Genomic DNA, 23,652 nt, shown 5'->3' on the forward strand with positions numbered 1-23,652 from the left:
ACAAAGGACAGCTGGACATATAAAGGGCCCCATTACCTTCAGTAGTTTAGGGCCTCATCAAACCTAAATCCGGCCCTGGGAGGGAGGGATATGTTTTCTTCGGCGCAGCAGGGGTCCTGAGAAGGAAAGAAAAGCAATCGCCCCAGGCAACTCTGGAGGAGGAGAGCCAGCCAGGATTGCAGCCAAAAGTGAAGAAATAGGAAGGGAGGCATCCTACGAAAATGTTGCGCCCCAAAGGCGGTGCTTCGTCGTGCTGACCCAAGAAAATAAAGCAGCCTAGTAAGGACCGAGCACGCTTTAGCAGATCGAGAATTTTACCTTTTTTTAGTAGATTGGTAATGTAAGCTTGATGGTGGTGGTTGGGAAAGAAACATGGGGATGGAATCCCGGTCTGAAAGGGATGCTCTGCTTTTTAAGGAAGATACACTATAACGATTTTGTTGCAAACCTCACTGATGATACCAATTGCCCTTTTCTCATATACGTTTTATGATCTTGCAACTCTTAAAACGGCCTGAGCGGCACTTTGATTCTTTAAAACAACAACCACCAGACTTTGGCTAATAATAATTTATTTATATCCCGCCCATCTGGCTGGGTTTCCCCAGCCACTCTGGGTGGCTCCCAACTGAATATTAAAAACACGAGAAAACAGCAAACATTAAAAACTTCCCTAAACTTCTTCTAAAAGTCAGACAGTTGTTTATTTCCTGGACATCTGACGGGAGGGCGTTTCACAGGGCGGGCACCACCACCGAGAAGGCCCTCTGCTTGGTCCCCCGTAAACTCGCTTCTCGCGGTGAGGGAACCCCAGAAGGTCCCCGGAGCTGGACCTCAGTGTCCGGGCTAGACAATGGGGGTGGAGGCGCTCCTTCAGGTATACTGGGCCAAGGCCGTTTAGGGCTTAAAAGTCAGCACCTTTAATATACTAAGTATATTTTAATATATGAAGAAATTACCCGTTTCCTATCCCTGGATAGTTGGATACCGACAGGAGGGAAATGTTAGCGCACCTTCACTTGCCACAGGCACCTGGAAGAAATTCACAGTTTTGCTGTGTGTGTGTGTGTGTGTGTGTTTTCTCCCCCTGTACTCTACATGTTACGGTATGGATTGCATAGTTTAATTTGCAAAAAGGTGGGTAGATGGTCTGAAGAGATGTCTCTCTAAGCAGATGGTTACTAGACCAGCTCCCCCCTCCCTCCACACACATCTAGTGCCATCCAGATGTTTTGGACTACAATTCCCCTCAGCCCTAGCTAGCAATAGCTTTGGACATATTGATCTAATTAATGTGCTGCCTGCTTTCTACCAGTGTATATAGACAATGGCCCATTGTCTACACCATTGCAGAGCCTACACCGTTATTACTTGGGCAGGGTGCAAGCATTCTGGAGTTCTGAAAACTTTTTGTATTTGGGGAGCAAGATGAGGAAAAGCCACACAAATCTATGACCTGCATTCCCACCACCTCCATTTGCTACATTTGAATGCCCGCAAGAATTGCAACTGCCCTACTCACGCCAAAGAAGTAGCATGCCAAAAAGAAATACTTGTGGACCCAGGTGCCCACTATTGCCATGATTTACAGTAATACCTCTTTTTGCAAACTTCAATGCATGTGTACATATGTATACTTCTCAATGATTCGCTAGGCCACGTGGAAAAAAGAGTGTGCCTTCTGCCCTTATGCTGGACAGAAAGGCATGTTTTGAAGTTTAGATTTCTAAATAGCTCTGGTGAACTGCATCGCTCCAGACCATGCAGAAATGGCTCCAATGTGAGGCCTTTGTTCAATGCAACATTTTTTAAAAAAACCACTACCTACTGTATTTTCCTCAGTTGAATGCCTAAATGCATAACTCCCTGCATGCATTTATGGGTGACTCTCAGGCCCTAAACAGGTGAACTTCTTCCCAGCATCTTAAAAAAAAGTTTCTTGTTCCTTTGCTTACATTAGCACTATGGCATTAACTGATTGAAGGATTTCCCTAATCGGTTATCTAGCTTGCAATTAAGATTAATCTCAGTTGTTTAAGATGGTCAGTGAAAACAAAATATATCACTACAGGTAGCATTTGAAGGCTTTTTAATGGTTAGAACAGTTCCTTCTTCTGAAGTTACTTAAATAGTAGCTTTTTGGGGTGTCTTACATAAAATGGCAAGTTTCCCTACATTCTTAGAGCCCCCTTGAAACTACCTGAAAGCAAAATGGTTATTTTTGAATGCCCTGGAAGGCACCGGAAGTGGCTTGGGGAGAAGACATCTGGAGCAAAACAGATGACACCATGGAAAAGACACTTCCAGAGTTATAAACCAAGAGTTCCCAAGGGCAAGCTTTCACAGGCCTCATCCTGGAATGTCCTCACCCGACTTTCCTGTGTCGTCCTCTTCTGTTTTCTGACTTCCTCCCCTGCTTTCTCCTTGTGACTTTTCTCCCTCCTCCTCTTGCTTCTTCTCCCCGTCTTCAGGTGCAAGTGTCTCTCCGCCCTCCTTGCCTGATACCTGTTTCTCTCCTTCAGTTTCAGTTTTCCCAGCCTTTTCCTCTTCTTGCTTTTTTGATGTACGCTCTCCTGTGTCTGCAGCCCCAGCATCTTCCTTCTTCTTCTCCTCCTCCTCTTGTTCTTCTTCTTCTTCTTCCTCCTCCTCCTCATCTTCTAACTCTGGGAAAGAAATGGAATCTCAGAGAAGATCCTACCTAAGATTTCTTAGCTCGCTTCTACCCTCGCAGTTTATGGTCTTATGGCATTCACCCCATTTTACAGACTGTGGCAACAAGGCAGTTTGCCTGAGGCTATAATCATAGCAAATTTTGTGGCTGGGCCAATGGGGAGACTCGGTTAATGGGTTTCGCTTCCCATTTAGAACTTCTGCAAGAGCTTAGACAGATAGTGTGCCTTCTCCTCGGTGTCTTGATATAATGTGACTGCTCTTTGACTAGAGATGTGGAAGACTCCTGCGTTGGGAGGAGTGTGGTGTGTAAGGCAGACTCAAAAATTCTATTTTTTATTATTCTAGAAAAGGGATGCAGGATGACATTCAGGCTACTAATATCAGAGTACATCGCTAACAGTAAAATTTAAGGCTAAACTCAAGTAACCTATAAAACCTATGATTAGCCAAGAACAAAAGGAGAGAGTTTATCCATTTGCTGGATAAGAACAAGAAGGAAACTGGAGAAATGCTACCACCTACAGGTTAGTCTTGATACAATACTGCAAAACATCTGGATGAATTTTATTCATATGGGTTATATGGGTTAAGGATGTTTACACATTAGCCCTTTCCCTTGAAATTGCCATCCTTTAGTCACTTCTTTTTGCAGAGCGTCCAGACAAGATAGTTACCAAATTGCTGTATGATTGTTTAGTTTTCCATTCTCTTACTGTTTTTAAAGAGTTGATTTGTGGTTAATTTTTTCCAATTAAAATTAAAGTCTAATTGCAGTGCCTGTTTCTTCAACATGGGCTACTGAGGTTTTTTTTTTTTGGGGGGGTCTTTTGTGCTTTTAATTAAAAGCTTCCTCAGGTTTTCTGCATTTTATTGCTTCAACAAGGTGGAGGGGGATTCATGATGAATTGCCCCTGAAGTAATCAACATTTGTTCAGGGCATGGGGCTTTAAGTACTAGTTTTCTTTATCTGCCTCTCTTTTCTTTATTTGACAGCACAACGATTATATGCCTGGGAAAATGGTATGGACTTGCCGATCAGAAGGTCGGCCGTTCGAATCCCCGCGATGGGATGAGCTCCCATTGCTCGGTCCCTGCTCCTGCCAACCTAGCAGTTCGAAAGCACGTCAAAGTGCAAGTAGATAAATAGGTACCGCTCCAGCGGGAAGGCAAATGGCGTTTCCGTGCGCTGCTCTGGTTCGCCAGAAGCGGCTTAGTCATGCTGGCCACATGCCCCGGAAGCTGAACGCCGGCTCCCTCGGCCAATAAAGCGAGATGAGCACCGCAACCCCAGAGTCGGTCACGACTGGACCTAATGGTCAGGGGTCCCTTTACCTTTATTCTTCAAAATGTGCTAGGGAGGCTCTTGATGCAATCTGTGTTTTGACACTTTCTAGGTTTAATCTCTGGAATGAAGCACCTTTTCTTGTAGGTTTTTCTAAAAGCGTGCTCCACATGCCGGGCCCACCACTGTACAAACACCCCAAATTACTTCAGACCCAGTTAATCTCCTCAATCGGCTGGATAGCATGTCTGCGTGTATACACCCTGGAAATGAAGATAGACCATAGGGGGCCTGAAATCCTCTGTACACAGCTTGGTATGTGAACCAACCTTTCAACTCACGCATCCTTTCAAGCCTCTGTTCTTCTTTCAATTCTTTGATGAATCCTTTGTTGGCTTCATCCAGTGCCTGCAAAAATAAGGTGGGGATCTTAAATAGGAAATTTGAGTTAGGCCTCAGTCTCTCTTCCCACTACTGCCATCTGCATATAGTGGCATTGCCATAAGATAGGACTATTTGTTGGGGACAGGACCGAAATCCTGTTTTTTCTTCTTCTTCAAGAGGTTCACACAGAGAAGAGAGACACCTGAAAGCGCAAACCTAGTTGCCTGAAACCCAGCAGATGACAAAAGGGTAGCAGAGATGAGGTTGGGTCAGGTGAGTTGTTGTCAGATCAGGTGAATTGCAGGTGTCATGGCTATGAACTGTCAGGTAATTTATGGGGGGGGGAATAAATGAATCAGTAATATTGTTTGAATTATGTGGGGCCCCTTGGTAGACACAAGAACCAATGCATAGCTGTTATATCAGAGAAATATCTCTGCTGGGTCAAACCAAATATCCGTCCAGTCTAGCATCCCGTTTCCCACAGTGACCGGCCACATATTTCTGAAAAGTCAACAAGCAAAATATGAATCCAATCTCCTCCTATAGTTTATCCCAGCATCTGGTATTCAGAGGTACATTACCGCTTAACAAGAAGGTTCCATATAACTAGCATATGTCCTGAAGTATATACAGTGGTACCTCGGGTTAAGTACTTAATTCGTTCGGGAGGTCCGTACTTAACCTGAAACTGTTCTTAACCTGAAGCACCATTTTAGCTAATGGGGCCTCCTGCTGCTGCCGCGGCACCAGAACACGATTTCTGTTCTCATCCTGAAGCAAAGTTCTTAACCTGAGGTACTATTTCTGGGTTAACGGAGTCTGTAACCTGAAGCGTATGTAAACTGAAGGGTATGTAACCCGAGGTACCACTGTAGAGGTGATCCAGCTGAACTGTGTGCTTAGACCCAAGCTTTCCCAAACTTGGGCCTCCAGCTGTTTTTGGACTACATTTACCATCATCCCTGACCATTGGTCCTGCTAGCTAGGGATGATGGGAGTTGTAGTCCAAAAACAGACCCAAGTTGGGGAAACCCTGGCTTAGATTATCAAAAGGCTTTTGACAAAAGTACCACACTATAGATTCCTGAATAAGCTTAGCAGTCATGGATCAAGAGGAGAGATCCTCTTATGGATCAGTAATTGGTTAAGAAACAGAAAACAGAAAGGAGGAATAAATTGACAGTTCTCCCATTAGCAGGATGTAGAAAGTGGAATTTCCCCAAGGGTGGGTATTTGCGTCTGTGCTTCTTAACCGTTTTATCAATTATCTAGACCTAGATTTAGGAGTGAGAAATAACATAGCCAAGTCTGCTGCTGATACCAAATTCTTCAGGACAGGAATGTACAGGAGTGACAAGGAGCACCACAAAAGGATCTCTCCAAACTGGGTGAGCAGGCAGTAAAATGGCAAATGCAATTCAATATAAGCAAGTGTAAAATGATGCACACTGTGACAAAAAATCCTAATTTCACATATATGCCCATGAGATCTGGACAAGGAATGAGACCTTGGGGTCACAGCTTTATGAAGACATTGACCCAATGTGCGGCAGTTGTGTAAAGGGTGAATTCCATACTAGGAATAATTTAGAAAGGGATTGAAAACAGAACTGCCAATATTGTAATGCAATACTGAATATAGCAATACTCAATAAACAAACACAGATATACAAATCTGTGCATACAACCATAGTTGGAATACTATGTACAGTTAGCTACACTTCAAAAGGAAGATTATAGAGCTGGAAGAGGTTCAGAAAAGGGCAAAAAAATGATAGAGTGGTTGGAGCAACTGCCCTGGAAGGAAAGGTTACAACATTTGGGACTTTTTAGTTTAGAGAAAAGACGAACAAGAGGGGACATGATAAAACATATATAACATTATGCACCGTGTGGCTCAGGAGAAGCTTTTTCTTTCCTTCCCATAATACTAGAACCCAGGAACATCTGATGAAGCTGAACAATGAAAGATTCAGGACCAAGAAAAGTATTATGTACTGAGTTGAATAGGATCCAAACTGCAGCAGTCAGATTGGTCCTAGAACAATAGGATCCAAATTGCAGCAGTCTGATTGGTCCTAGAACAAAAGGATTCAGAATGCAGCAGTCTGATTGGTCCTAGAACAATGCAGCAGTATGATTGGTGGCAGGAACCACCCAATCATGCTCCAGATATAAGTGAATCCACAACCTGATTGGCTTACAGTAGAATTCCAGAATTAGCCAATCATGTGCAGCCCATTGTGTAAATAATGTATATAAAGCAGATACTTTGAGGGGACATTCATTCATTCCTCCTCACCACTATGAGCTGAATAAAGAGCATGAAATCACTTTGCAACTCTGAGTATATTTCAAAAAGAAAGTACTTTATTTTTTTAATTGCATAGCATGCAATTAAACTATTGAATTCACTCCCACAGAAATGTACTTTACCTAACAACATGCACAAAATATCCTGCTCTCCCCACTGTGGTCCCTTTGGTCTCCCCTTGCCCCCCCTTTTTTGACCATGTCATCTCCCACCTACCCCCCCCCCCCCGCCCGGTTATAGTCGACCACTTACAATAATGATCGCCTGCATAGCAGCAACGTTATGGATACGTTTCGCCTGCTCCAGAGCCTTCTCAAAGTAGGTGACTGCTGACTGGAAATCTTCCAGTTTCACTGTGTGTGGTTTTTTTTTAAAGAAGAAGCACAAGAAATAATCAACTTCAACACAAGATATAGACTTCAAAGAAACTTATACGAATAAACATGTGGTATATTGTCAGTTGATTACTGGAACTCTCTAGGATAAGGCATGTAAGATGCAGTCCCCAAACCCCAGGATATTCCATCTGCGTTCATTTTATTTTATTGGGGTGGGAGATTGTCATTTACTACTGTTGACCTAAGGATGAAGCAATAAAGGCTCAAATAAAATAAATTTATATGTGTGCAGACTCTCACTGAAGTGCGGTTGGGAAGTAGGATCCCTGTCTTTCTTGTCCCCCCTGTCCCGACACCTGGGCACACATATTACATCTTGATGTTCCAGATATGTGAATGCAATATCTGCATAGGAACTAGGTGTGTAACGTCTACTGTACTGGGCACAAACCTAAACTGCAGATTCATGAACATTCATACAATTTGGGAAAGGGCCACACAGTTTGAACCCACAAATTCTGGACTTTATACACCTCAGTTCAATGTAGTCTCTTCCCTGCTAAAAATATTCTAGATACCATCTTTGGCACTGTAAACAAATTACCGTATTTTTTGCTCTATAAGACTCACTTTTCCCCTCCTAAAAAGTAAGGGGAAATGTGTGTGCATCTTATGGAATGAATTCAGGCTACGCAGCTATCCCAGAAGCCAGAACAGCAAGAGGGATTGCTGCTTTCGCTGCACAGCGATCCCTCTTGCTGTTCTGGCTTCTGAGATTCAGAATATTTTATTTCTTGTTTTCCTCCTCCAAAAACTAGGTGTGTCTTATGGTCTGGTGCGTCTTATAAAGCAAAAAATACGGTAAATTAAGTGAGTTGGTGGCAATATAAGCATACATACTTTTAAATATGCATAATTTAGTCCAGCCATGAGTTTCCTTCAGCAAACTAAAACCAGCATTTTAATCCCAGACTGTGAATATTCCATACCATAAGGTTGCCATACGTCCGGAATTTTCCAGACATACTCAGAATACTGCTGTCGGAAGCAGTGTCCGGGCAGAAATTGGCAAAACTAAAAAAAAACACACCTAATTTTTTAAAAGGATTTTTCTTTTTAACTTGGGAGCAGGGGGTGGACATTTGCATAATTCTCATTACAGGATCCAACACAATGTTTTTGTTTGATTTCTCTCATTCACCCCAGCAATTGCATGCCCTTGTCCAAAGCTCCATTTGGTTTGAGGAACAAGAACCAAAGCATTCAAAATTTTTCCCCCATCAGCATGTGAAGGTCTGAGTGAGAATTCTAGTTCTATACTCTGGATCCGCCAAATTATTTGCTGCCCATGTCAAATGAAAACAATTTTGCACAACATATCCAAACACCGGTGTCCTGAGGAGTGTAATAATAATAATAATAATAATAATTTATTTATACCCCGCCCTCCCCAGCCAAGACCGGGCTCAGGGCGGCTAACACCAATAATAAAAACAAGTTGATTAAAATACAATTTAAAAGATTAAGATACAACATTAAAACATTAGGATGCAACTTCTTCACAGGAGGAGAAAGGAAAAAGAAAGAGGGGGAGGGAATCAAACTGATTCCAAGCCAAAGGCCAGGTGGAACAACTCTGTCTTACAGGCCCTATGGAAAGAAATTAGATCCCGCAGGGCCCTGGTCTCATGAGACAGAGCGTTCCACCAGGCCGGAGCCAGTGTTGAGAAGGCCCTGGCTCTGGTTAAGGCTAATCTAACTTCCTTAGGTATAACAGAATTGACTAGAATATAATTTATTCATTTCTGTTCTTAATATGCTACTCCCCCCCACCCACCCACCCACCCACCCACCACTTCCTCTTGAACAAGTGTCTATGCTCTAGGGAGCAAACAGAAATCCATAAGAGATTGTGTCCCTTTAAATGCAGGAGATTTTAAAAAAACAACAACCAGCTGACAAGATGCTAAGCTGTCTCTAGTAGTCATCTCCCAATGTGCTCTCTTTTTCAGGAAAACAGCCTCCCCACCTAGATCCTGGCACTCCAGGCAATTGCCTAGCCTGCTCCTATGGGGGGGGGGGGGGAGTGGCCCTAGAGCCTCGTGGAGCTCACACAGACCCTGCTAGTGAAGAAAGGGTTTGTGCAAAGCGATTCACCTTGTGCTTGTGCCACCAATACACCGCCGTTGAGCTGCCACTCAATGTCTCCTTCTTCCTCTGCACACTGCAAGGACCTTTCGCCAAAGTCCCGAGCCTCCGCCGCTTTGTTGAGCTCCAGGTAGCACCTGCCCATTTCGTGGAACAGCCAAGTCTTCTCCAGGTTGCTCTTCACAAGTGGAATCTTTTCTTCCCAGCTTTTCGAAATAAAACAGAATTTTGCAACGAACCGTGGAAATAATTAAGGTCTGAAGAGTAGCTTTCCTGGCTCTTTCAAGACCAGGGCTTCTTCCCTGATTGGGTTACACCAGCTGTGCTGGGTGGCTTCCAACAAATTAAAACACAGTAAGACATCAAACATTAAAAACTTCCCTATACAGTGGACTCTCGGGTTGCGAACGTGATCCCTACAGGATGCACGTTCGCAACCTGCAGCATTTGCAACCCATGTCTGTGTGTCTGTGCATGCGCGGGTTGCGATCCGGTGCTTCTGCACATGCGCAAAGCGCGATTTAGCGCCTCTGCGCATGCGCGACCGCTGAAACCCAGAAGTAACCCGTTCTGGTACTTCCAGGTTTCGGTGGTCTGAAACCCGAAAAAAACGCAACCTGAAGTGGCTGTAACCCGAGGTATGACTGTACAAGGGATGTCTTCTAAAAGTCAAATAGTTCTTTATTTCCTTGACATCCGAAGGGAGGGCGTTCCACAGGGTGGGCGCAACCACCAAGAAGGCCCTCTTTGTGGTTCCCTATAACCTCATTTTTCACAATAAGGGAACTGCTGGAAGGCCCTCGGAGCTGGATCTCAGTGTCCGGGCTGAACGATGGGGGTGGAGACTCTCAGGTATGCATTGCAAAAGCCGTTTAAGAGTGCACTCAGCCCTCCACAGGATCTTGGCCCTAACTTTCCATTTCCTTATAGATGCTACTTAGGGTTGTCAGGCCCCCTGAGGCTCAGGGATGATGGGAAGTTATACACCAGCAACATCTGCAGAGCCACAGATTTCCCATCCCCAAGTTAAGAATTGGTACCCAGCAGGCCAGGGATGGAGACAAAAGGCACTTGGTGGGATGGGGGGGGGAGAGAGATGGCAACTAATGGCACCTCTATTTGTACCCTTCTATTCTTTGTACCTGCCTGACCTTCACAGTTTTCAATGCCCCTCACCCCTTGGGAAATCCCTTCCCTAGATTCTACATTCTGTAGAATCTAGATGACCCAACCCCCGAAACTCCCATCCCTTCATCCTCATGTAGCAGAAGTATGGGAGAAAATCATCCCTGTGTGTCAAGATGTGTGTGTGTGTGTCAAGTATGCCATTGCTTCTTTCAAAAGATTTAGGAGCAGCACAGTTGTGGGGCGGCTGGCCACCCGCTGTTGAAGGTCCTTCATCCATTCCAAATGCTACAACTCCAAAAATCCCTTGAATGAGAGTAAAAGCAGTTTCAGTTTACAGAATGAAGGTAAGGCAGATGCGTTAGGAGACCATCCTTAAATATGCAAGAGGCATGGAGGCCTGACTATTTTTCTTTGGGTTCCACCTACGTGTCAATGGCGTTCTGGAAGTTGCCCATGCGGGCATGCACTCTGCCAATATTGTCAAGGGCTCTGGAGATGGCGTCAGTCAGGTTGCTGCAAGAAGAAGCAAAAATGAGTGATCTGAAAGCTGGGTTGCTACTTCAAAATTTCCCGAGAGGTTTCTGACCTACCCTCCTTCCCCAGCCCCTGAATGTTGCCCCAGCTGTATGTATTAATTTACAGTTCATTGTCAGTGCTTGTAGCAGTTTAAAGGATTTTAGGTCTATGGACCAAACGAAAGCTGTGTGTGTGTGAGTTTAAAGAGGATAACGAAGAAGGTGGGAGATCCATGCCACAAGCCGCTTTCAATCTAAAATATAGGCACAGGGGAATTTGCCCAAAAACTGTGCTGCAGAGCCATCTTTAAAATGCAACGATGCTTTTCTGGGGTGTTATAAAGCCATTTGAATCATGAATTTGTCCAGAGACAAAGGAACAAGGTAGGAAATGGAGGGACATTAGGACACAGCAGATATCTGCTGGATTCTACTCTAAAGTGCTAAACTGGGAAGAAACAAAAGAAAACAACTAAGAAAGCAGGAAACAAGTGTATAAGGAGGAAAGGAAGAGGCTGATTTTAAAACGTGATTTATTTGCAGTAGGTCAGGGATTCTGGAACAGATCTGTACCTTGCTTGGAGCACCACCTTCCCTGGGGGAGGATATCCCTATGAATTTGGATGCTCACATTCTAGGAGAGCAATATGGCAAGGAATAGTGATTTGACTTTGATTTTAATGGCTTGCCATAAACATTTTAGCCGCTAGAGAGCGCAATCATTCTATCAGTAGCTTTCATGGCTCACCCAGAGATAATGATGATGATTACAAACTGGAACCCTAGTGCTTGCAATTCTGGAAAGACTGGTACTCACGGGTCAGAAGAAGGCAAGTTAAGGCCACTTAATACTAACTGACAGTATGGGTAGTCTGTATCCTAGCTTTCCTTCTAGACAGCATACATATGGTTCCCTATGGTTCTCAGGAGGTCTCCTACTGAAGACACACAGACCTGATCGACTTGAGACCATGCCCTGGCTGAACTAGAAATACACTTGTTCCTGTGGCTAGTTTTCCTCCTCATCACCACACTCTCCCCTCTATCAGCCTCTTATTCCAAGCACCCAGTCTATGGGCTCAGCTACTAGGAAGCCCTGACTGACATTGCAACTAACCCCTGCTTCATGGCCTTCTGATGTAAGCCCTAAGCAGGACAAATAACCTAGCATGCACATGAAAGCTTATACCAAGAACAAACTTAGTTGGTCTCTAAGGTGCTACCGGACAATTTTTAATTTTTTATATATATATTTCGACTATGTCAGACCAACACGGCTACCTACCTGAATCTTGCAATACTAAACTAACATTCGAAATGCTGGTAAGCGTGTGTCCTTCTAAGGAAAACACAAACAAATCTGCCAGTCTCTGTTTATCCTGCTCCTGAAAACAAGGTTTTCAAAGACACAGGCATTTGGAACAAGGAATAGGAGAGGGGAGAGAAGAGGATGGGGAGAGCTTGTGGAACTGGTTGTCAGGCTAGATCAGGGGCCAGCAAACTTACCACGCCTCGGGCTGGTGTCTCCAGCACCGATCGCACGACGGGCCGGGGGGTGGGGGAGCGCATGCCCATACGCATGCTCACATGCTATTTCTGGTGCACTTCTGGGTCGGAGGAGCACTGGAAATAGCTTGTGTGCATGTACACAGGCCTCCTCTGACCCGGATGTGCACCAGAAATAATGCTTGCACATGCGTAAATAATACTTGCGCATGTGCACAAGCTATTTCCTGTGCTCCTCTGACCCGGAAGTGGGCAGCCATGCAGCGCAGCGCTGGTAAGAGTGGGCGGCGGCAGCAGGGGTCTCCACAGGCAGGATAAACAAGTCGCTCGGGCCTTATCCAGCCCACAGGCCTTAGTTTGGGGACCCCTGAGCTACATTCTCCAACTCTGTTGGATTGGGGAAGCTGTACAGAGTACCGGAGCCTCTTCTGCCAACAGGTAGGCCCAATTCTGTCATCTCCAGCTCAGAGGATATCACCAGGCACTGCTTGCATCCATTTTTTACGCAACCATAAGGGCTAGAAACCCTAAGCGTTCCCCTACCCCTCTTTTTCCAGCAGAAACTGAGATTTGAACAATTCAACACATTCCGAACTCCTGTCCTGAAATAAAGAGTACACAGCTATGGCTAAATGATGGCAGCATGGAACGGGCACTCAAGCAGCCTCAAAAGGAGTAGGCTGGCCTTCCTTACTTTTCTTTTGCAATGTCCAGATCCACCTGGTGGCTCTGCAAAGCTGCTGCCATGTTCCCCATCTCAATCTGAGCATTTCCAATGCAGCTGTAGAGGTTTCCAACCAGTTCGCTCCTGTTGGGGATCTCTTCGTCAGACCAGCCTTGGATCTTTTTCAGCACTTGTTCAGCTTTCTGGCAGCTTCTTTCAGGGCTGCCGCTAGTCAACACTTGACGGGGAAGGGAAGAAAAAGAAGAAGAAAGTGTGTGCTCATATGATGTATGTTAACTACCCCCAATTCATTAGGTTATCCCAAATTTGGACACCCTCCCCCTCCAAAATGGCATCTCACATTACCTATTTTCACTATCCATCTTGTTTGCTAGCACTTACACCAGCTCCTACCATCTGCCAGGTCACTACTGAAAACAGGATGCCAAACAAGGAGGAGACCTTTAGCCTGACCCAGCAATACAATTCTTTCTCGTGATTTGTCTACAGTTCAATGTAAGGAGTCAGATCATTGGTCTCTCTTATTGGTCAACTCTGACTGGCAATAGTTCAGGTACAGGTCTTTCCCATTCTCGACAACCAAGTCCATTTTACCTGGAGATACGTTTTCCAAATGTTTATGTAATCTACCGTTTATCATCGAGGGAAACAGTTGCTGCAAATGCAAGCAGAAACTCTGGTGACTTCTGAAATGGATTTGGGGGCTTGCTCCTTGTAATCCCTGGAAGAGGTTCAGAAAGAAAAGGCAACTTTTCTTTCAAGCTATGAAAGTGACCTGACTACATAGACCAACCTGAGTCCGTTTTGTTCTATACAGTGGTGCCCCGCAAGACGGAAAACCCGCAAGACGAAAGAGTTTTCCGTTTGCAGAGGCGCTTCGCAAGACGAATTTCCCTATGGGCTTGCTTCGCAAGACGAAAAATGACGAAAATTTTCGGGGTTTTTTTTTGCTCCAAAACCCCTTATTTTGAATCACTAAGCTGCTAAAAGCATTTTAGCAGCAAAACCGCTAATCCCCCACCCCTTAAAAAGCCATTTTTAGCCCTTAAAATGTCAATAGCGCTAATAGCGCTACTCCGTCAATGGGCTTGCTTCGCAAGACGAAAAAACCGCAAGACGAAAAGACCCGCGGAACGGATTCTTTTCGTCTTGCGAGGCACCACTGTATTTCATTGGGTCCGTATAGAATAAGAGAGAGGCTACCTCCAGAGAATCCGCATACAGGTACTGGCTCTTGTTTTGTTTTTTAGCAAGAATTCAAATACACAACACCTTACTTTTTACACCTCTGGGGTCTAAGCTCAGTTAATACAGGAGTCAGATGAAATTCTAAAGCCTATATATATTTGTGGAATGTGAGAGTTTAGAAAAGTACATTTTCATGCTCAGAACATCCTGCCTAGAGTGCTACAATTCAATTCTTATTTGATGGGGCAAACAAATATCTCCATTAATATCTGTTATTTCAAGTCAGCATATTTCCTGTTATATATATAGGGAATTGATTGAATCAATGGGACCCCTCACAGGTCTTAAAATGCTTCGGGGAAACAGATTTGGATTTTACCGTATTGGCCAGTAAATGGAATTGTAAAAATGTTTCTGACTCCTGTGTATCAGGAACTGTCTAAGATCTTAAAGACTTCTGTACCAATGACCTTACAACTCTCACTCCTGAATCTATGGGACAAGCATCGTCCACAACTTCACTACAAAGAATTTACCACATGGCTATTGGTGACAGCTATTATTATCGCTACTTATTAAATTTATATACTGCCCTTCATCCAAAGATCACAGGGCAGCTTGCAACATAAACTAGAAGAAGAAGAGGAAGAAGAAGAAGAAGAGTTTGGATTTGATATCCCACTTTATCACTACCCTAAGGAGTCTCAAAGCAGCTAACAATCTCCTTTCCCTTCCTCCCCCACAACCAACACTCTGTGAGGTGAGTGAGGCTGAGAGAAGTGTGACTAGCCCAAGGTCACCCAACAGCTGCATGTGAAGGAGCGGGGAATCGAACCCGGTTCACCAGATTACGGGTCCACCACTCTTAACCACTACACCACACTGCCCTAAATTAGGGCAGAGATTTTCAACCTTTTTGAGTCCACAGCTCCCTTGACCATTTACATTCTTTCAGCGGCACCCCTGTGGGGCTCAGGAGCCCAGTAATGTCACCCCTTGCCTGCAGCTCTCACCCTTTTTCAAACACTCTCCCTTGTGGAGTGTTCCCTCGGCCTCCTCCCCTCTCCTTGGGAGTCCTCCGAGCAGCCACTGCCACCGCCCCTGGTCTCTGAGCTGCCCCCACCCCAGAGAGAGGTGCCTCCTCACACGACCCCACAGGGGCCTGAGACTTGTCTGTCTATTCTCAACAAACAACAAACAAACCTATGGTCACGTAAAGCATCATCAATAAACACACGAGACGTAACTGGCTGTGTTCTTAAATAAATAAGGTATACTATTCATTGTATCAAATTGTAAATTTCAACAGAAGTAACTCATAAAGTTCAACAAACGAACAAGACCCAGCGGATCAGTTCATTCTAAATATAAAATGGAAGAATGGTATAAAGAGGTGTGGGATTATAGCTATTCATGATAAATTAACATGTGCTGTTAAGGTAAGATGGGGAATACGCAGGAGAAAGGATTTTGAGGAGATATGGAGGGTGTTTGTAGAATTACGGAAAGGGGTCAAATCATCGTAAGAGGTGTTGAAATTTTGGGAGGTTGGATAGTTACAAAGGAATGTTCTTGGTGGTGGGGTGCACATTATTATTATTATTTTTTTATGATTATTGCTTTGTATAAATAAATAAATAAATGGGGGGAGAAAGAAATGCAATAATAATAATCATAATCATAATAATATGGTTTTCTTATTTACAGGTGCTCCCTCATGTTTAATAACCTTGTGGGTGTATTTAATAATAATAATAATAATAATAATAATAATAATAATTTATTTATACCCCGCCCTCCCCAGCCAAGGTTGGGCTCAGAGCGGCTTACAAGCAATAATAAAAACAAGATGAATGATTATAACTTAAAAACAAAAGTAAAATACAACATTAAAATAATGGAACATTAAAATGTAGCCTCATCGCAGGAGGAGAAGGAAAAGAAAAAAGAAAGAGAGGGAGGGAGGGAATCAAATTGGCTCCAAGCCAAAGGCCAGGCGGAACAACTCTGTCTTACAGGCCCTGCGGAAAGAAATCAGATCCTGCAGGGCCCTGGTCTCATGAGGCAGAGCGTTCCACCAGGCCGGAGCCAGAGTTGAAAAGGCCCTGGCTCTGGTTGAAGCCAATCTAACTTCCTTAGGGCCCGGGACCACTAGGGTGTTGCTATTTATGGACCTTGAGGCTCTCCGTGGGGCATACCGGGAGAGGCGGTCCCGTAGGTACGAGGGTCCTAGGCCGTGAAGGGCTTTAAAGGTCAAAAGCAGCACCTTAAATCTGACCCTGTTTGTTAATTTAACAAAGAAACCGTGCATGGGGCCTTTTATCTGCATCCCCCCCTTTTGTTTCATTGTGCATAATTGTAACCAAATGTTTAAAACAAAAACAAAAAACATCCAGCACATTTTCAGCCGAGCCACCTACACATATCAATGTCCTCCATGCTCTTTAAGATGTATCTGGCCACCTCGGATGGTTTCCGCTTTTGATCTCTTGTCCATCTCTTAAGCATGAGCTTGCGGTCTCTGATCCGGGCGTAGATAGGTTTCTGCTGCTGCCAGAAATCTGTGCGGGTATCGAGGTAGGAAAGCCCTTCCTGGATCAGGCGTCCAACAGTCACCCCTTGCTTCGTGGTGCTTTTGGTCAAGTCTGCAGGGAGACCATAGGCAGAGACAGACAGATTAAAAAACAAACCAAAAGGGAGAGTTTACATTATTTACATATATATGACTGGCTTAGGGAAGATGCCTCTTTATAGACACATCCTCTCTTTGCTGGAACACATAGGTGGTCCCCCACTTTGTGTGGACGTCATATTGTTATGAGCTTGTGGGTACCAGATTTCTAATCTGTATAAACCAAGTTGGCTTTTTTAAGGGCATAGTTTGCTGTCATGTGACCTAGAGGGGAAAGATGCAGGTTAAAAAAGCCATGGCTGATTTCTGCTTGAATCCAAGGCTTTGGCTATGGGAGAAGCAAGACCCCTTTGGGGTGCTGATGCTGCGAACCCCTCCATAGAAGGCTCAGGTTGTATATATGGGTAAATAAACCATATATCCTAAAGACACCACAGTTTCCGCTGTGCCTCATTTCCAAAAGGAAACACAGACCCTGGGCAAATGCCTGGAACTCCTGGAATCTCATACCGCTCAGAGGTTGGGGAGGCATGCAGCCATATTTTCAGTAATGAAGTAATATTTGTGACTTGTAATTGGATGCTGCTATAGGGCTAGGTAAACAGCGAATAGAAGCACTGCTTTTATTTTGGTTTCGGAATTTGCCTGCCACTCTTCAGCCAGAAAGCTCCGAAAGCAGCAAACAGTACAGTCGTACCTTGGATCTCAAAAGCCTTGGCTCCTGAACAAATCAGCTCCCAAACGATCGAAACCCAAAAGTGAGTATTCCGGTTTTCAAATGATTTTCGGAAGCCGAACATCCAGCACAGCTTCCACAGCTTCCGATTGGCTGCAGGAGCTTCCTGCAGCAAATCGGAAGCCATGCTTTGCTTTCTGAACATTTTGGAAGTTGAACGGACTTCCAGAATGGATTCCGTTCGACTTCCAAAGTATGACTGTACTATAATAAAGAAATATCAAAATATCATAAAACCATAAAACACAATCCAGCACCAGTGACAATTAAAACCAAAACAACCTGTAAGGCAGATGCTGCTTACAACCCTTAACATGGTGGTTTATCTTCAAGAATCTTCATTTATTAGGAAACTCTGTGCGTTGTTGAAGATTTGGGGACACGTTCTAGGGCGGGGGTAAGCAATGCGGTGCCCTCGAGGTGTGATTGGACTACAACGCCCATCATCCCTGACCACTGGCCATGAAGAATGGGGCTGATGGGAGTTGGTGTCCAACAGCATCTAGAGGGCACCACGTTGGCTATCCATGTTCAAGGGTATTCACACAGTTGACATGAAGCACTGGCTAAGCCTTGTGGACTCCAACAACATCCCTCATGAACCAAACATGTATCCAACTGGTAATACGTTTCTAAGGTTTCATATTGCAGGGGAAGACCAATACAGTGAGCAAGCCATCTTTTGAGGAAGTTTGTGGTCTTTTTTTAAAATCGAAGAGCCCAGAAACAAGAGTTTGAAAATGACTGTTTTAGGAAATCCCTTAGAAACCTTGCATTCCTGCAAATACCCAGTCAGCCTCACAGGGGGGTTGTAATTGCTAGACTGCCTGATGACATTTGCAGTCCTGAAACTCCCAAGCCCAGCATTAGCCAAATGAAGTAATCAAAAACCTTCATCCTTGAGCAATTTCTCCAGAAAAGCCTTGTCAACGTAGAGCTCCCCCAGCAGCTGCCGTTCGGTTTTCTCATTCCTCACAGGCTCCTGTCTGCCTAGGTACTTTGCATCCTTCTTAGGAAACTTGACCTGAAGCTTCTGTTTTGCTCTTTTACTCTGCCACATACATAAAAAAGTGCAAAAAATAAATTTTGCAAGGGAAAAAACTTCTCATTTTCTCTACAGTACTTCTTGTGGGAAGAAAAGCAGCACAGCAGGTAGAAATCATGAGCTTCAACCAAACTGTAACTGTGGGGGGAGACAAACTACAAGCCCAGATTCAGATGTAACATTAAGCCAGATCATGGCTTAGCCCTGAGTAGTGTGGCAGGATCAAAAAGAACACTGCAGTCAAGATTCTCCATCGGGGAACCAGCACTTGTTCACGCTAAAGTTTAGCATTATGTGTGAACCATGTTATTGTGATGCAAGAGAAAGACCAAATAGCTGCAGACTCAAACATCCTTCCTGTGCCCACGCCGCAACAACCTACCGTATTTTTCGCTCTATAAGACGCACCAGACCATAAGACGCACCTAGTTTTTGGAGGAGGAAAACAAGAAAAAAAATATTCTGAATCTCAGAAGCCGGAACAACAAGTGGGATCGCTGCGCAGTGAAAGCAGTGATCCCTCTTGCTGTTCTGGCTTCTGGGATAGCTGCACAGCCTGCATTCACTCCATAAGACGCACACACATTTCCCCTTACTTTTTAGGAGGGAAAAAGTGAGTCTTATAGAGCAAAAAATACGGTATATCTATGCCTTGAACTCCTTACCATATCTTCTATTTCCTCCTAATGAAGGGATCACAGACCCATTCTAGGAAAAGCTGGTGAGACCATACCTCTGCCTGGCGACTCAGAAAGAAGAGGTCTGCTCTGTTCTCCAGTTTCACAGAAGAAGGGCCTACAAACAGAGAAAGCACCAGCCAAGACAAGGGTCAGCAACATTTTTCAGCCACGGGCTGGTCCACTGTCCCTCAGACCTTGTGGGGGGCCGGACTATATTCTGAAGAAAAAAAAAATGAACGAATTCCTATGCCCCACAAATAACCCAGAGATGCATTTTAAATAGAAGGACACATTCTACTCATGTAAAAACACGCTGATTCCCAGACCGTCCATGGGCCGGATTGAGAAGGCGATTGGGCTGCATCCGGCCCAAGGGCCTTAGGTTGCCTATCCCTGAGCCAAGAAGTCAGGAAGGCCCTGAAAATCACCTGCCAAAAACATTAGCAAGCAACCCCTTCGGAAGCAGCATGAAAACCGTGCAATAGAAGAGGCTAGAACTCCTTGATCATTTTAGTTGCCCCTTTCTGTATCTTTTTCAGCTTTGACATTTTTCTAGAAACAGCCTGGACCAGAACTCCACAAAATATTCCAACTGCAGATGAACCACAGCTTTCTGTAAGAGCCTATGGTACTTCCTTTATTTTTATCTCTCCCCTAATAACAACGATTTTGCTTTTTTCACTGCTGTAGCACACAAGCCTTTTAAAATAGAAGTTGGAGGTTGAGACTTTTTCTGAAAGGAGCTTCACATGACCAGCTCCATCATCAAAAAGGCTCAGTAATATTGCGCATAGATAAGAAAATAGGATGGCCAATGAAAAATAAAATCTCTACCTGGACTTTGAAGACTCAAAGGATTTTCTGTTGGATTGCTTGTATGTGTGATCTCGAGTTTATTTTACTGTCTGCTTTATTGACAAAATTCAATTCAAATAAAATTAAAGGGATACAAATATGTCCTTGGTTTTGCAAAATACCTTCATGCCTTCTCTAAGGTCCTTGCTCTGCTCTGCCTTGCACTCTGCTTAGCTAGTTTAGACAGCCTATTATCTTTGTTGTTAGTTTCTCTTTTATTCATGCATTCTCAGTCAAGTTGAAGCTCAGGTCTAACAGTCAATTAGATTCCATCCCCTAATAAAAAATCACATGGCTTACTTCCAACAGAATTTTCAATTGCCTCCTGGGATTTTTGAATGCCCAACCTGAATTGTGGCAACTCTGGGCGGATCTTGTGGCCTCGATGGTAATAGACCAAGGCAAATTCAAAATCCCCCATAGTGTACAATGCCTCTGCTTTCTGGTATAGGCCCTGAAACAAAGAGGAAAAATATTGGGGGTGGGGGGTGGGAAAGAACAGATAGACAATAAGAGAGCTATATATTGTAAACTTGTTCATACGAGTAAACAAAAAATACCATCCTCAAGAAATGCACTCAAGCAGCTTGCTTGTCCCAGTTTGATAATTTCTGAGATGTGAACAACTTGAAGAAGGGTCTTAGCTTGAAGTCCACTGAAGAGATTCCCTTCCAATCCAACTGTCCCTTTGAACCTCTGCTCTGGTTTGCTTGCAACAGAATTTTCTAACCTGGTTAATATGCTAAATGGTTTAGAAAGATAGTTGCCGAACAAAGAATGACATGAAGGTTGGGTTCTTTTATGGAAGTTATTAGTTACCCTTCTTTCCTTCTAGGTTAAGAAAAGAGGGGAGACAGAACCATAACTCCCTTCCACCATCAAACCAGATACTCCACAATAAATTTTGAAAGGGAACCCTTTGGGTTGGTGCAGGCCTTTCCACCTTTTGGTTACTTACCTTGGTAAACCCTTTGTCAGCTGCCAAGGAGGCTTCAGCATCCTTCAAGGCATTTTCTGTATCTCCAAGTCTCAGGTAGCATTTTGAACGGGCAACAAGGCAGTTCCTGTCACCTGGCTGGAGTTGCAGGGCCTAGCAACACACAAAAACACGATGCCCAGTCTCAAAAGTATACTTACAACTGCTAACTGATCATTATATACCATCCAACATTTCGTAGATGAAAACTGGGGTGTGCTAAAAAAAACAAAAAACTGGGATGTGCTTTTATCCTGCCAAGAATCACTTCGCAAGCCACAGTTCCTTCACTATTCCCCATTTCTTAGCAATGGATCCTGTATTATGGTGCTAAAGGTAAAGGTAAAGGGACCCCTGACCATTAGGTCCAGTCATAGCCGAATCTGGGGTTGCTGCGCTCATCTCGCTTTATTGGCCGAGGGAGCCAGCGTACAGCTTCTGGGTCATGTGGCCAGCATGACTAAGCCGCTTCTGGTGAACCAGAGCAGCACATGGAAACGCCGTTTACCTTCCCGCCGGAGTGGTACCTATTTATCTACTTGCACTTTGATGTGCTTTCGAACTGCTACGTTGGCAGGAGCAGGGAACGAGCAACAGGAGCTCACCCCGTCGCGGGGATTCGAACCGCCGACCTTCTTATCGGCAAGTCCTAGGCTCTGTGGTTTAACCCACAGCGCCACCCGCGTCCCATTACAGTGGTACCTCGGGTTAAGAACTTAATTCGTTCTGGAGGTCTGTTCTTAACCTGAAACTGTTCTTAACCTGAGGTACCACTTTAGCTAATGGGGCCTCCCGCTGCCGCCGCGCCGCTGGAACCCGATCTCTGTTCTCATCCTGAAGCAAAGTTCTTAACCCAAGGTACTATTTCTGGGTTAGCGGAGTCTGTAACCTGAAGCGTATGTAACCTGAGGTACCACTGTAATTTTCTCTACAAGTAGCAGAGGTTGGATGGCCACCTGTCGTGGATGCTTGAGCTGAGATTTCTGCATGGCAAGAGGCTGGGCTAGATGACCCTTGGGGTACCTCCCAACTCTACAATTCTACTAATGAATGAATGAATGCACCGGCCTGATCCAGCAAGGCTCTTCTTATACCCTCAGGACACATCGGGCTTCTCAAAGGCCACATCTGGAAGATGTGGGGGGAGCATAGCTGTCAACTTTCCCCCTTTTTTAAGGGAAGTTCCCTTATTCCGAATAGGATTCCTCGAAAGAAAGGGGAAAAGTTGGCAGCTATTGGGGGGGGGGGGAGGCGCTTCTTCTCGTATCTGAGGGTCCCAGGTATGCCTGGCCATGTGATAAACACCATCAGCTCGACCCCAAGTGCCCAGCGGCAACGTCCCCTCCTCCCTTCATTCCTATTCACGAACCAGCTTCGCCCCCTCCCTCCCTTCCCACCCCCCTCCTGCCCCACGAGCACGGCCAATTCTCACGTAGGTGTAGCAAGTCAGCGCCTTGGCAAGCTCCCCGCGCCGGCTCAGCATCGTCCCTTCCGCCATGAGGCTGGGGAAGGTCCCCCGCAAAACCTCGCCCTCCGAGTCCCCCATGCCTGGGAGCCGGGCAAGGCCCAAGTGAGACGCGACGCCGCTGCCTAGCAACCTGCAGCCTAGCAACCGCGGCACTTCCGGGAACTCTACGGAAGCTCGGAAGGTTTAGAAGAGAAAGGCGTAGGACCGCCGGGGAGGAGGAGCTCTAGTGTACCGCTTTCTGATTGGTTTGCTGATGCCCCGCCTCCTTTTCGTGCTGCTGCCACCAAAATTCCAATCTCTTCCTGTCTCTGGTCGTTGGCTAAATCGGTCTTTCGCTTGTTTCCTGGACACACCGCAGTTTTTTCTTAGCATTTTTAAGCGTGTGATTTGCCTGGGTCCTCGTCATCTTCTTCAACAGAACACAGCAGACAGCCGCTGTGACATTCTTTCTTTATATACTGTATATAATTTTATTAAATTTTCTCTTTTACAATTTAGAACACTCATTTAAACATCCTTGAAATATCAGTGACTTCCCGTCTTCTCTTTCCATGGTTCATTTTGCATATCATAAATCCCTGCATATTTTAGGTAAACTAAACCATTATTACATCCATCAAAACCTTTTTACACTGTTGAATTTATCTTAATGCTGCCAACGTTTTCAAGTGTACACAATTTCCCCCCATATATTCAATAAACATTTTGCAATCTTCTCTAAAAGTATGTTCTTCTTGTTCTCTTATTCTGTCTGTTAGGTCCGCAAGCTGTGCATATTCCATCAGCTTAAGTTGCCATTCTTCTTTGGTTGGGACCTCGCTCGTTTTCCATTTTAGGGCTAACAAAACACGGGCTGCAGTAGTGGCATACATAAACAACCTTTTTTGACACCTGGGAATTTCCCACTGAATTATCCCCAACAAAAAGGACTCTGGTTGTTGTTGCTGTTTAAGTACTTTTGAACATTTTTTTCCAATTCATCATGGATCATTTCTCAATATTCTTTTACCCTTTTACAAGTCCACCACATATGAAAGAACGTTACAGCTGCTGTGACATTCAGCCTTGCCAAATGGCATGGGCATAGCAAGAGAGG

General features: G+C 44.6%; 1 protein-coding gene across 1 annotated transcript; it reads right to left on the minus strand.

Annotated features, from left to right (window-relative positions):
• Positions 1–2,072: 2,072 nt before the first annotated feature.
• Positions 2,073–22,735, minus strand: ODAD4 (outer dynein arm docking complex subunit 4). Its single transcript, XM_083407735.1, has 12 exons — positions 22,521–22,735; positions 21,071–21,202; positions 20,413–20,566; positions 19,311–19,372; positions 18,424–18,583; positions 16,585–16,809; positions 12,986–13,193; positions 10,697–10,783; positions 9,152–9,348; positions 6,909–7,009; positions 4,285–4,363; positions 2,073–2,663 (listed from the first exon to the last, which is right to left on the minus strand). The coding sequence occupies exons 1-12, from the start codon at positions 22,632–22,634 to the stop codon at positions 2,350–2,352; spliced, it is 1,833 nt and encodes a 610-aa protein (XP_083263861.1). The 5' UTR covers positions 22,635–22,735; the 3' UTR covers positions 2,073–2,349.
• Between the last annotated feature and the right edge of the window lie 917 nt (positions 22,736–23,652).

The sequence above is a fragment of the Podarcis tiliguerta genome, assembly GCF_965153285.1.
Source record: "Podarcis tiliguerta genome assembly, chromosome: 13".
Lineage (NCBI taxonomy): Eukaryota > Metazoa > Chordata > Lepidosauria > Squamata > Lacertidae > Podarcis > Podarcis tiliguerta.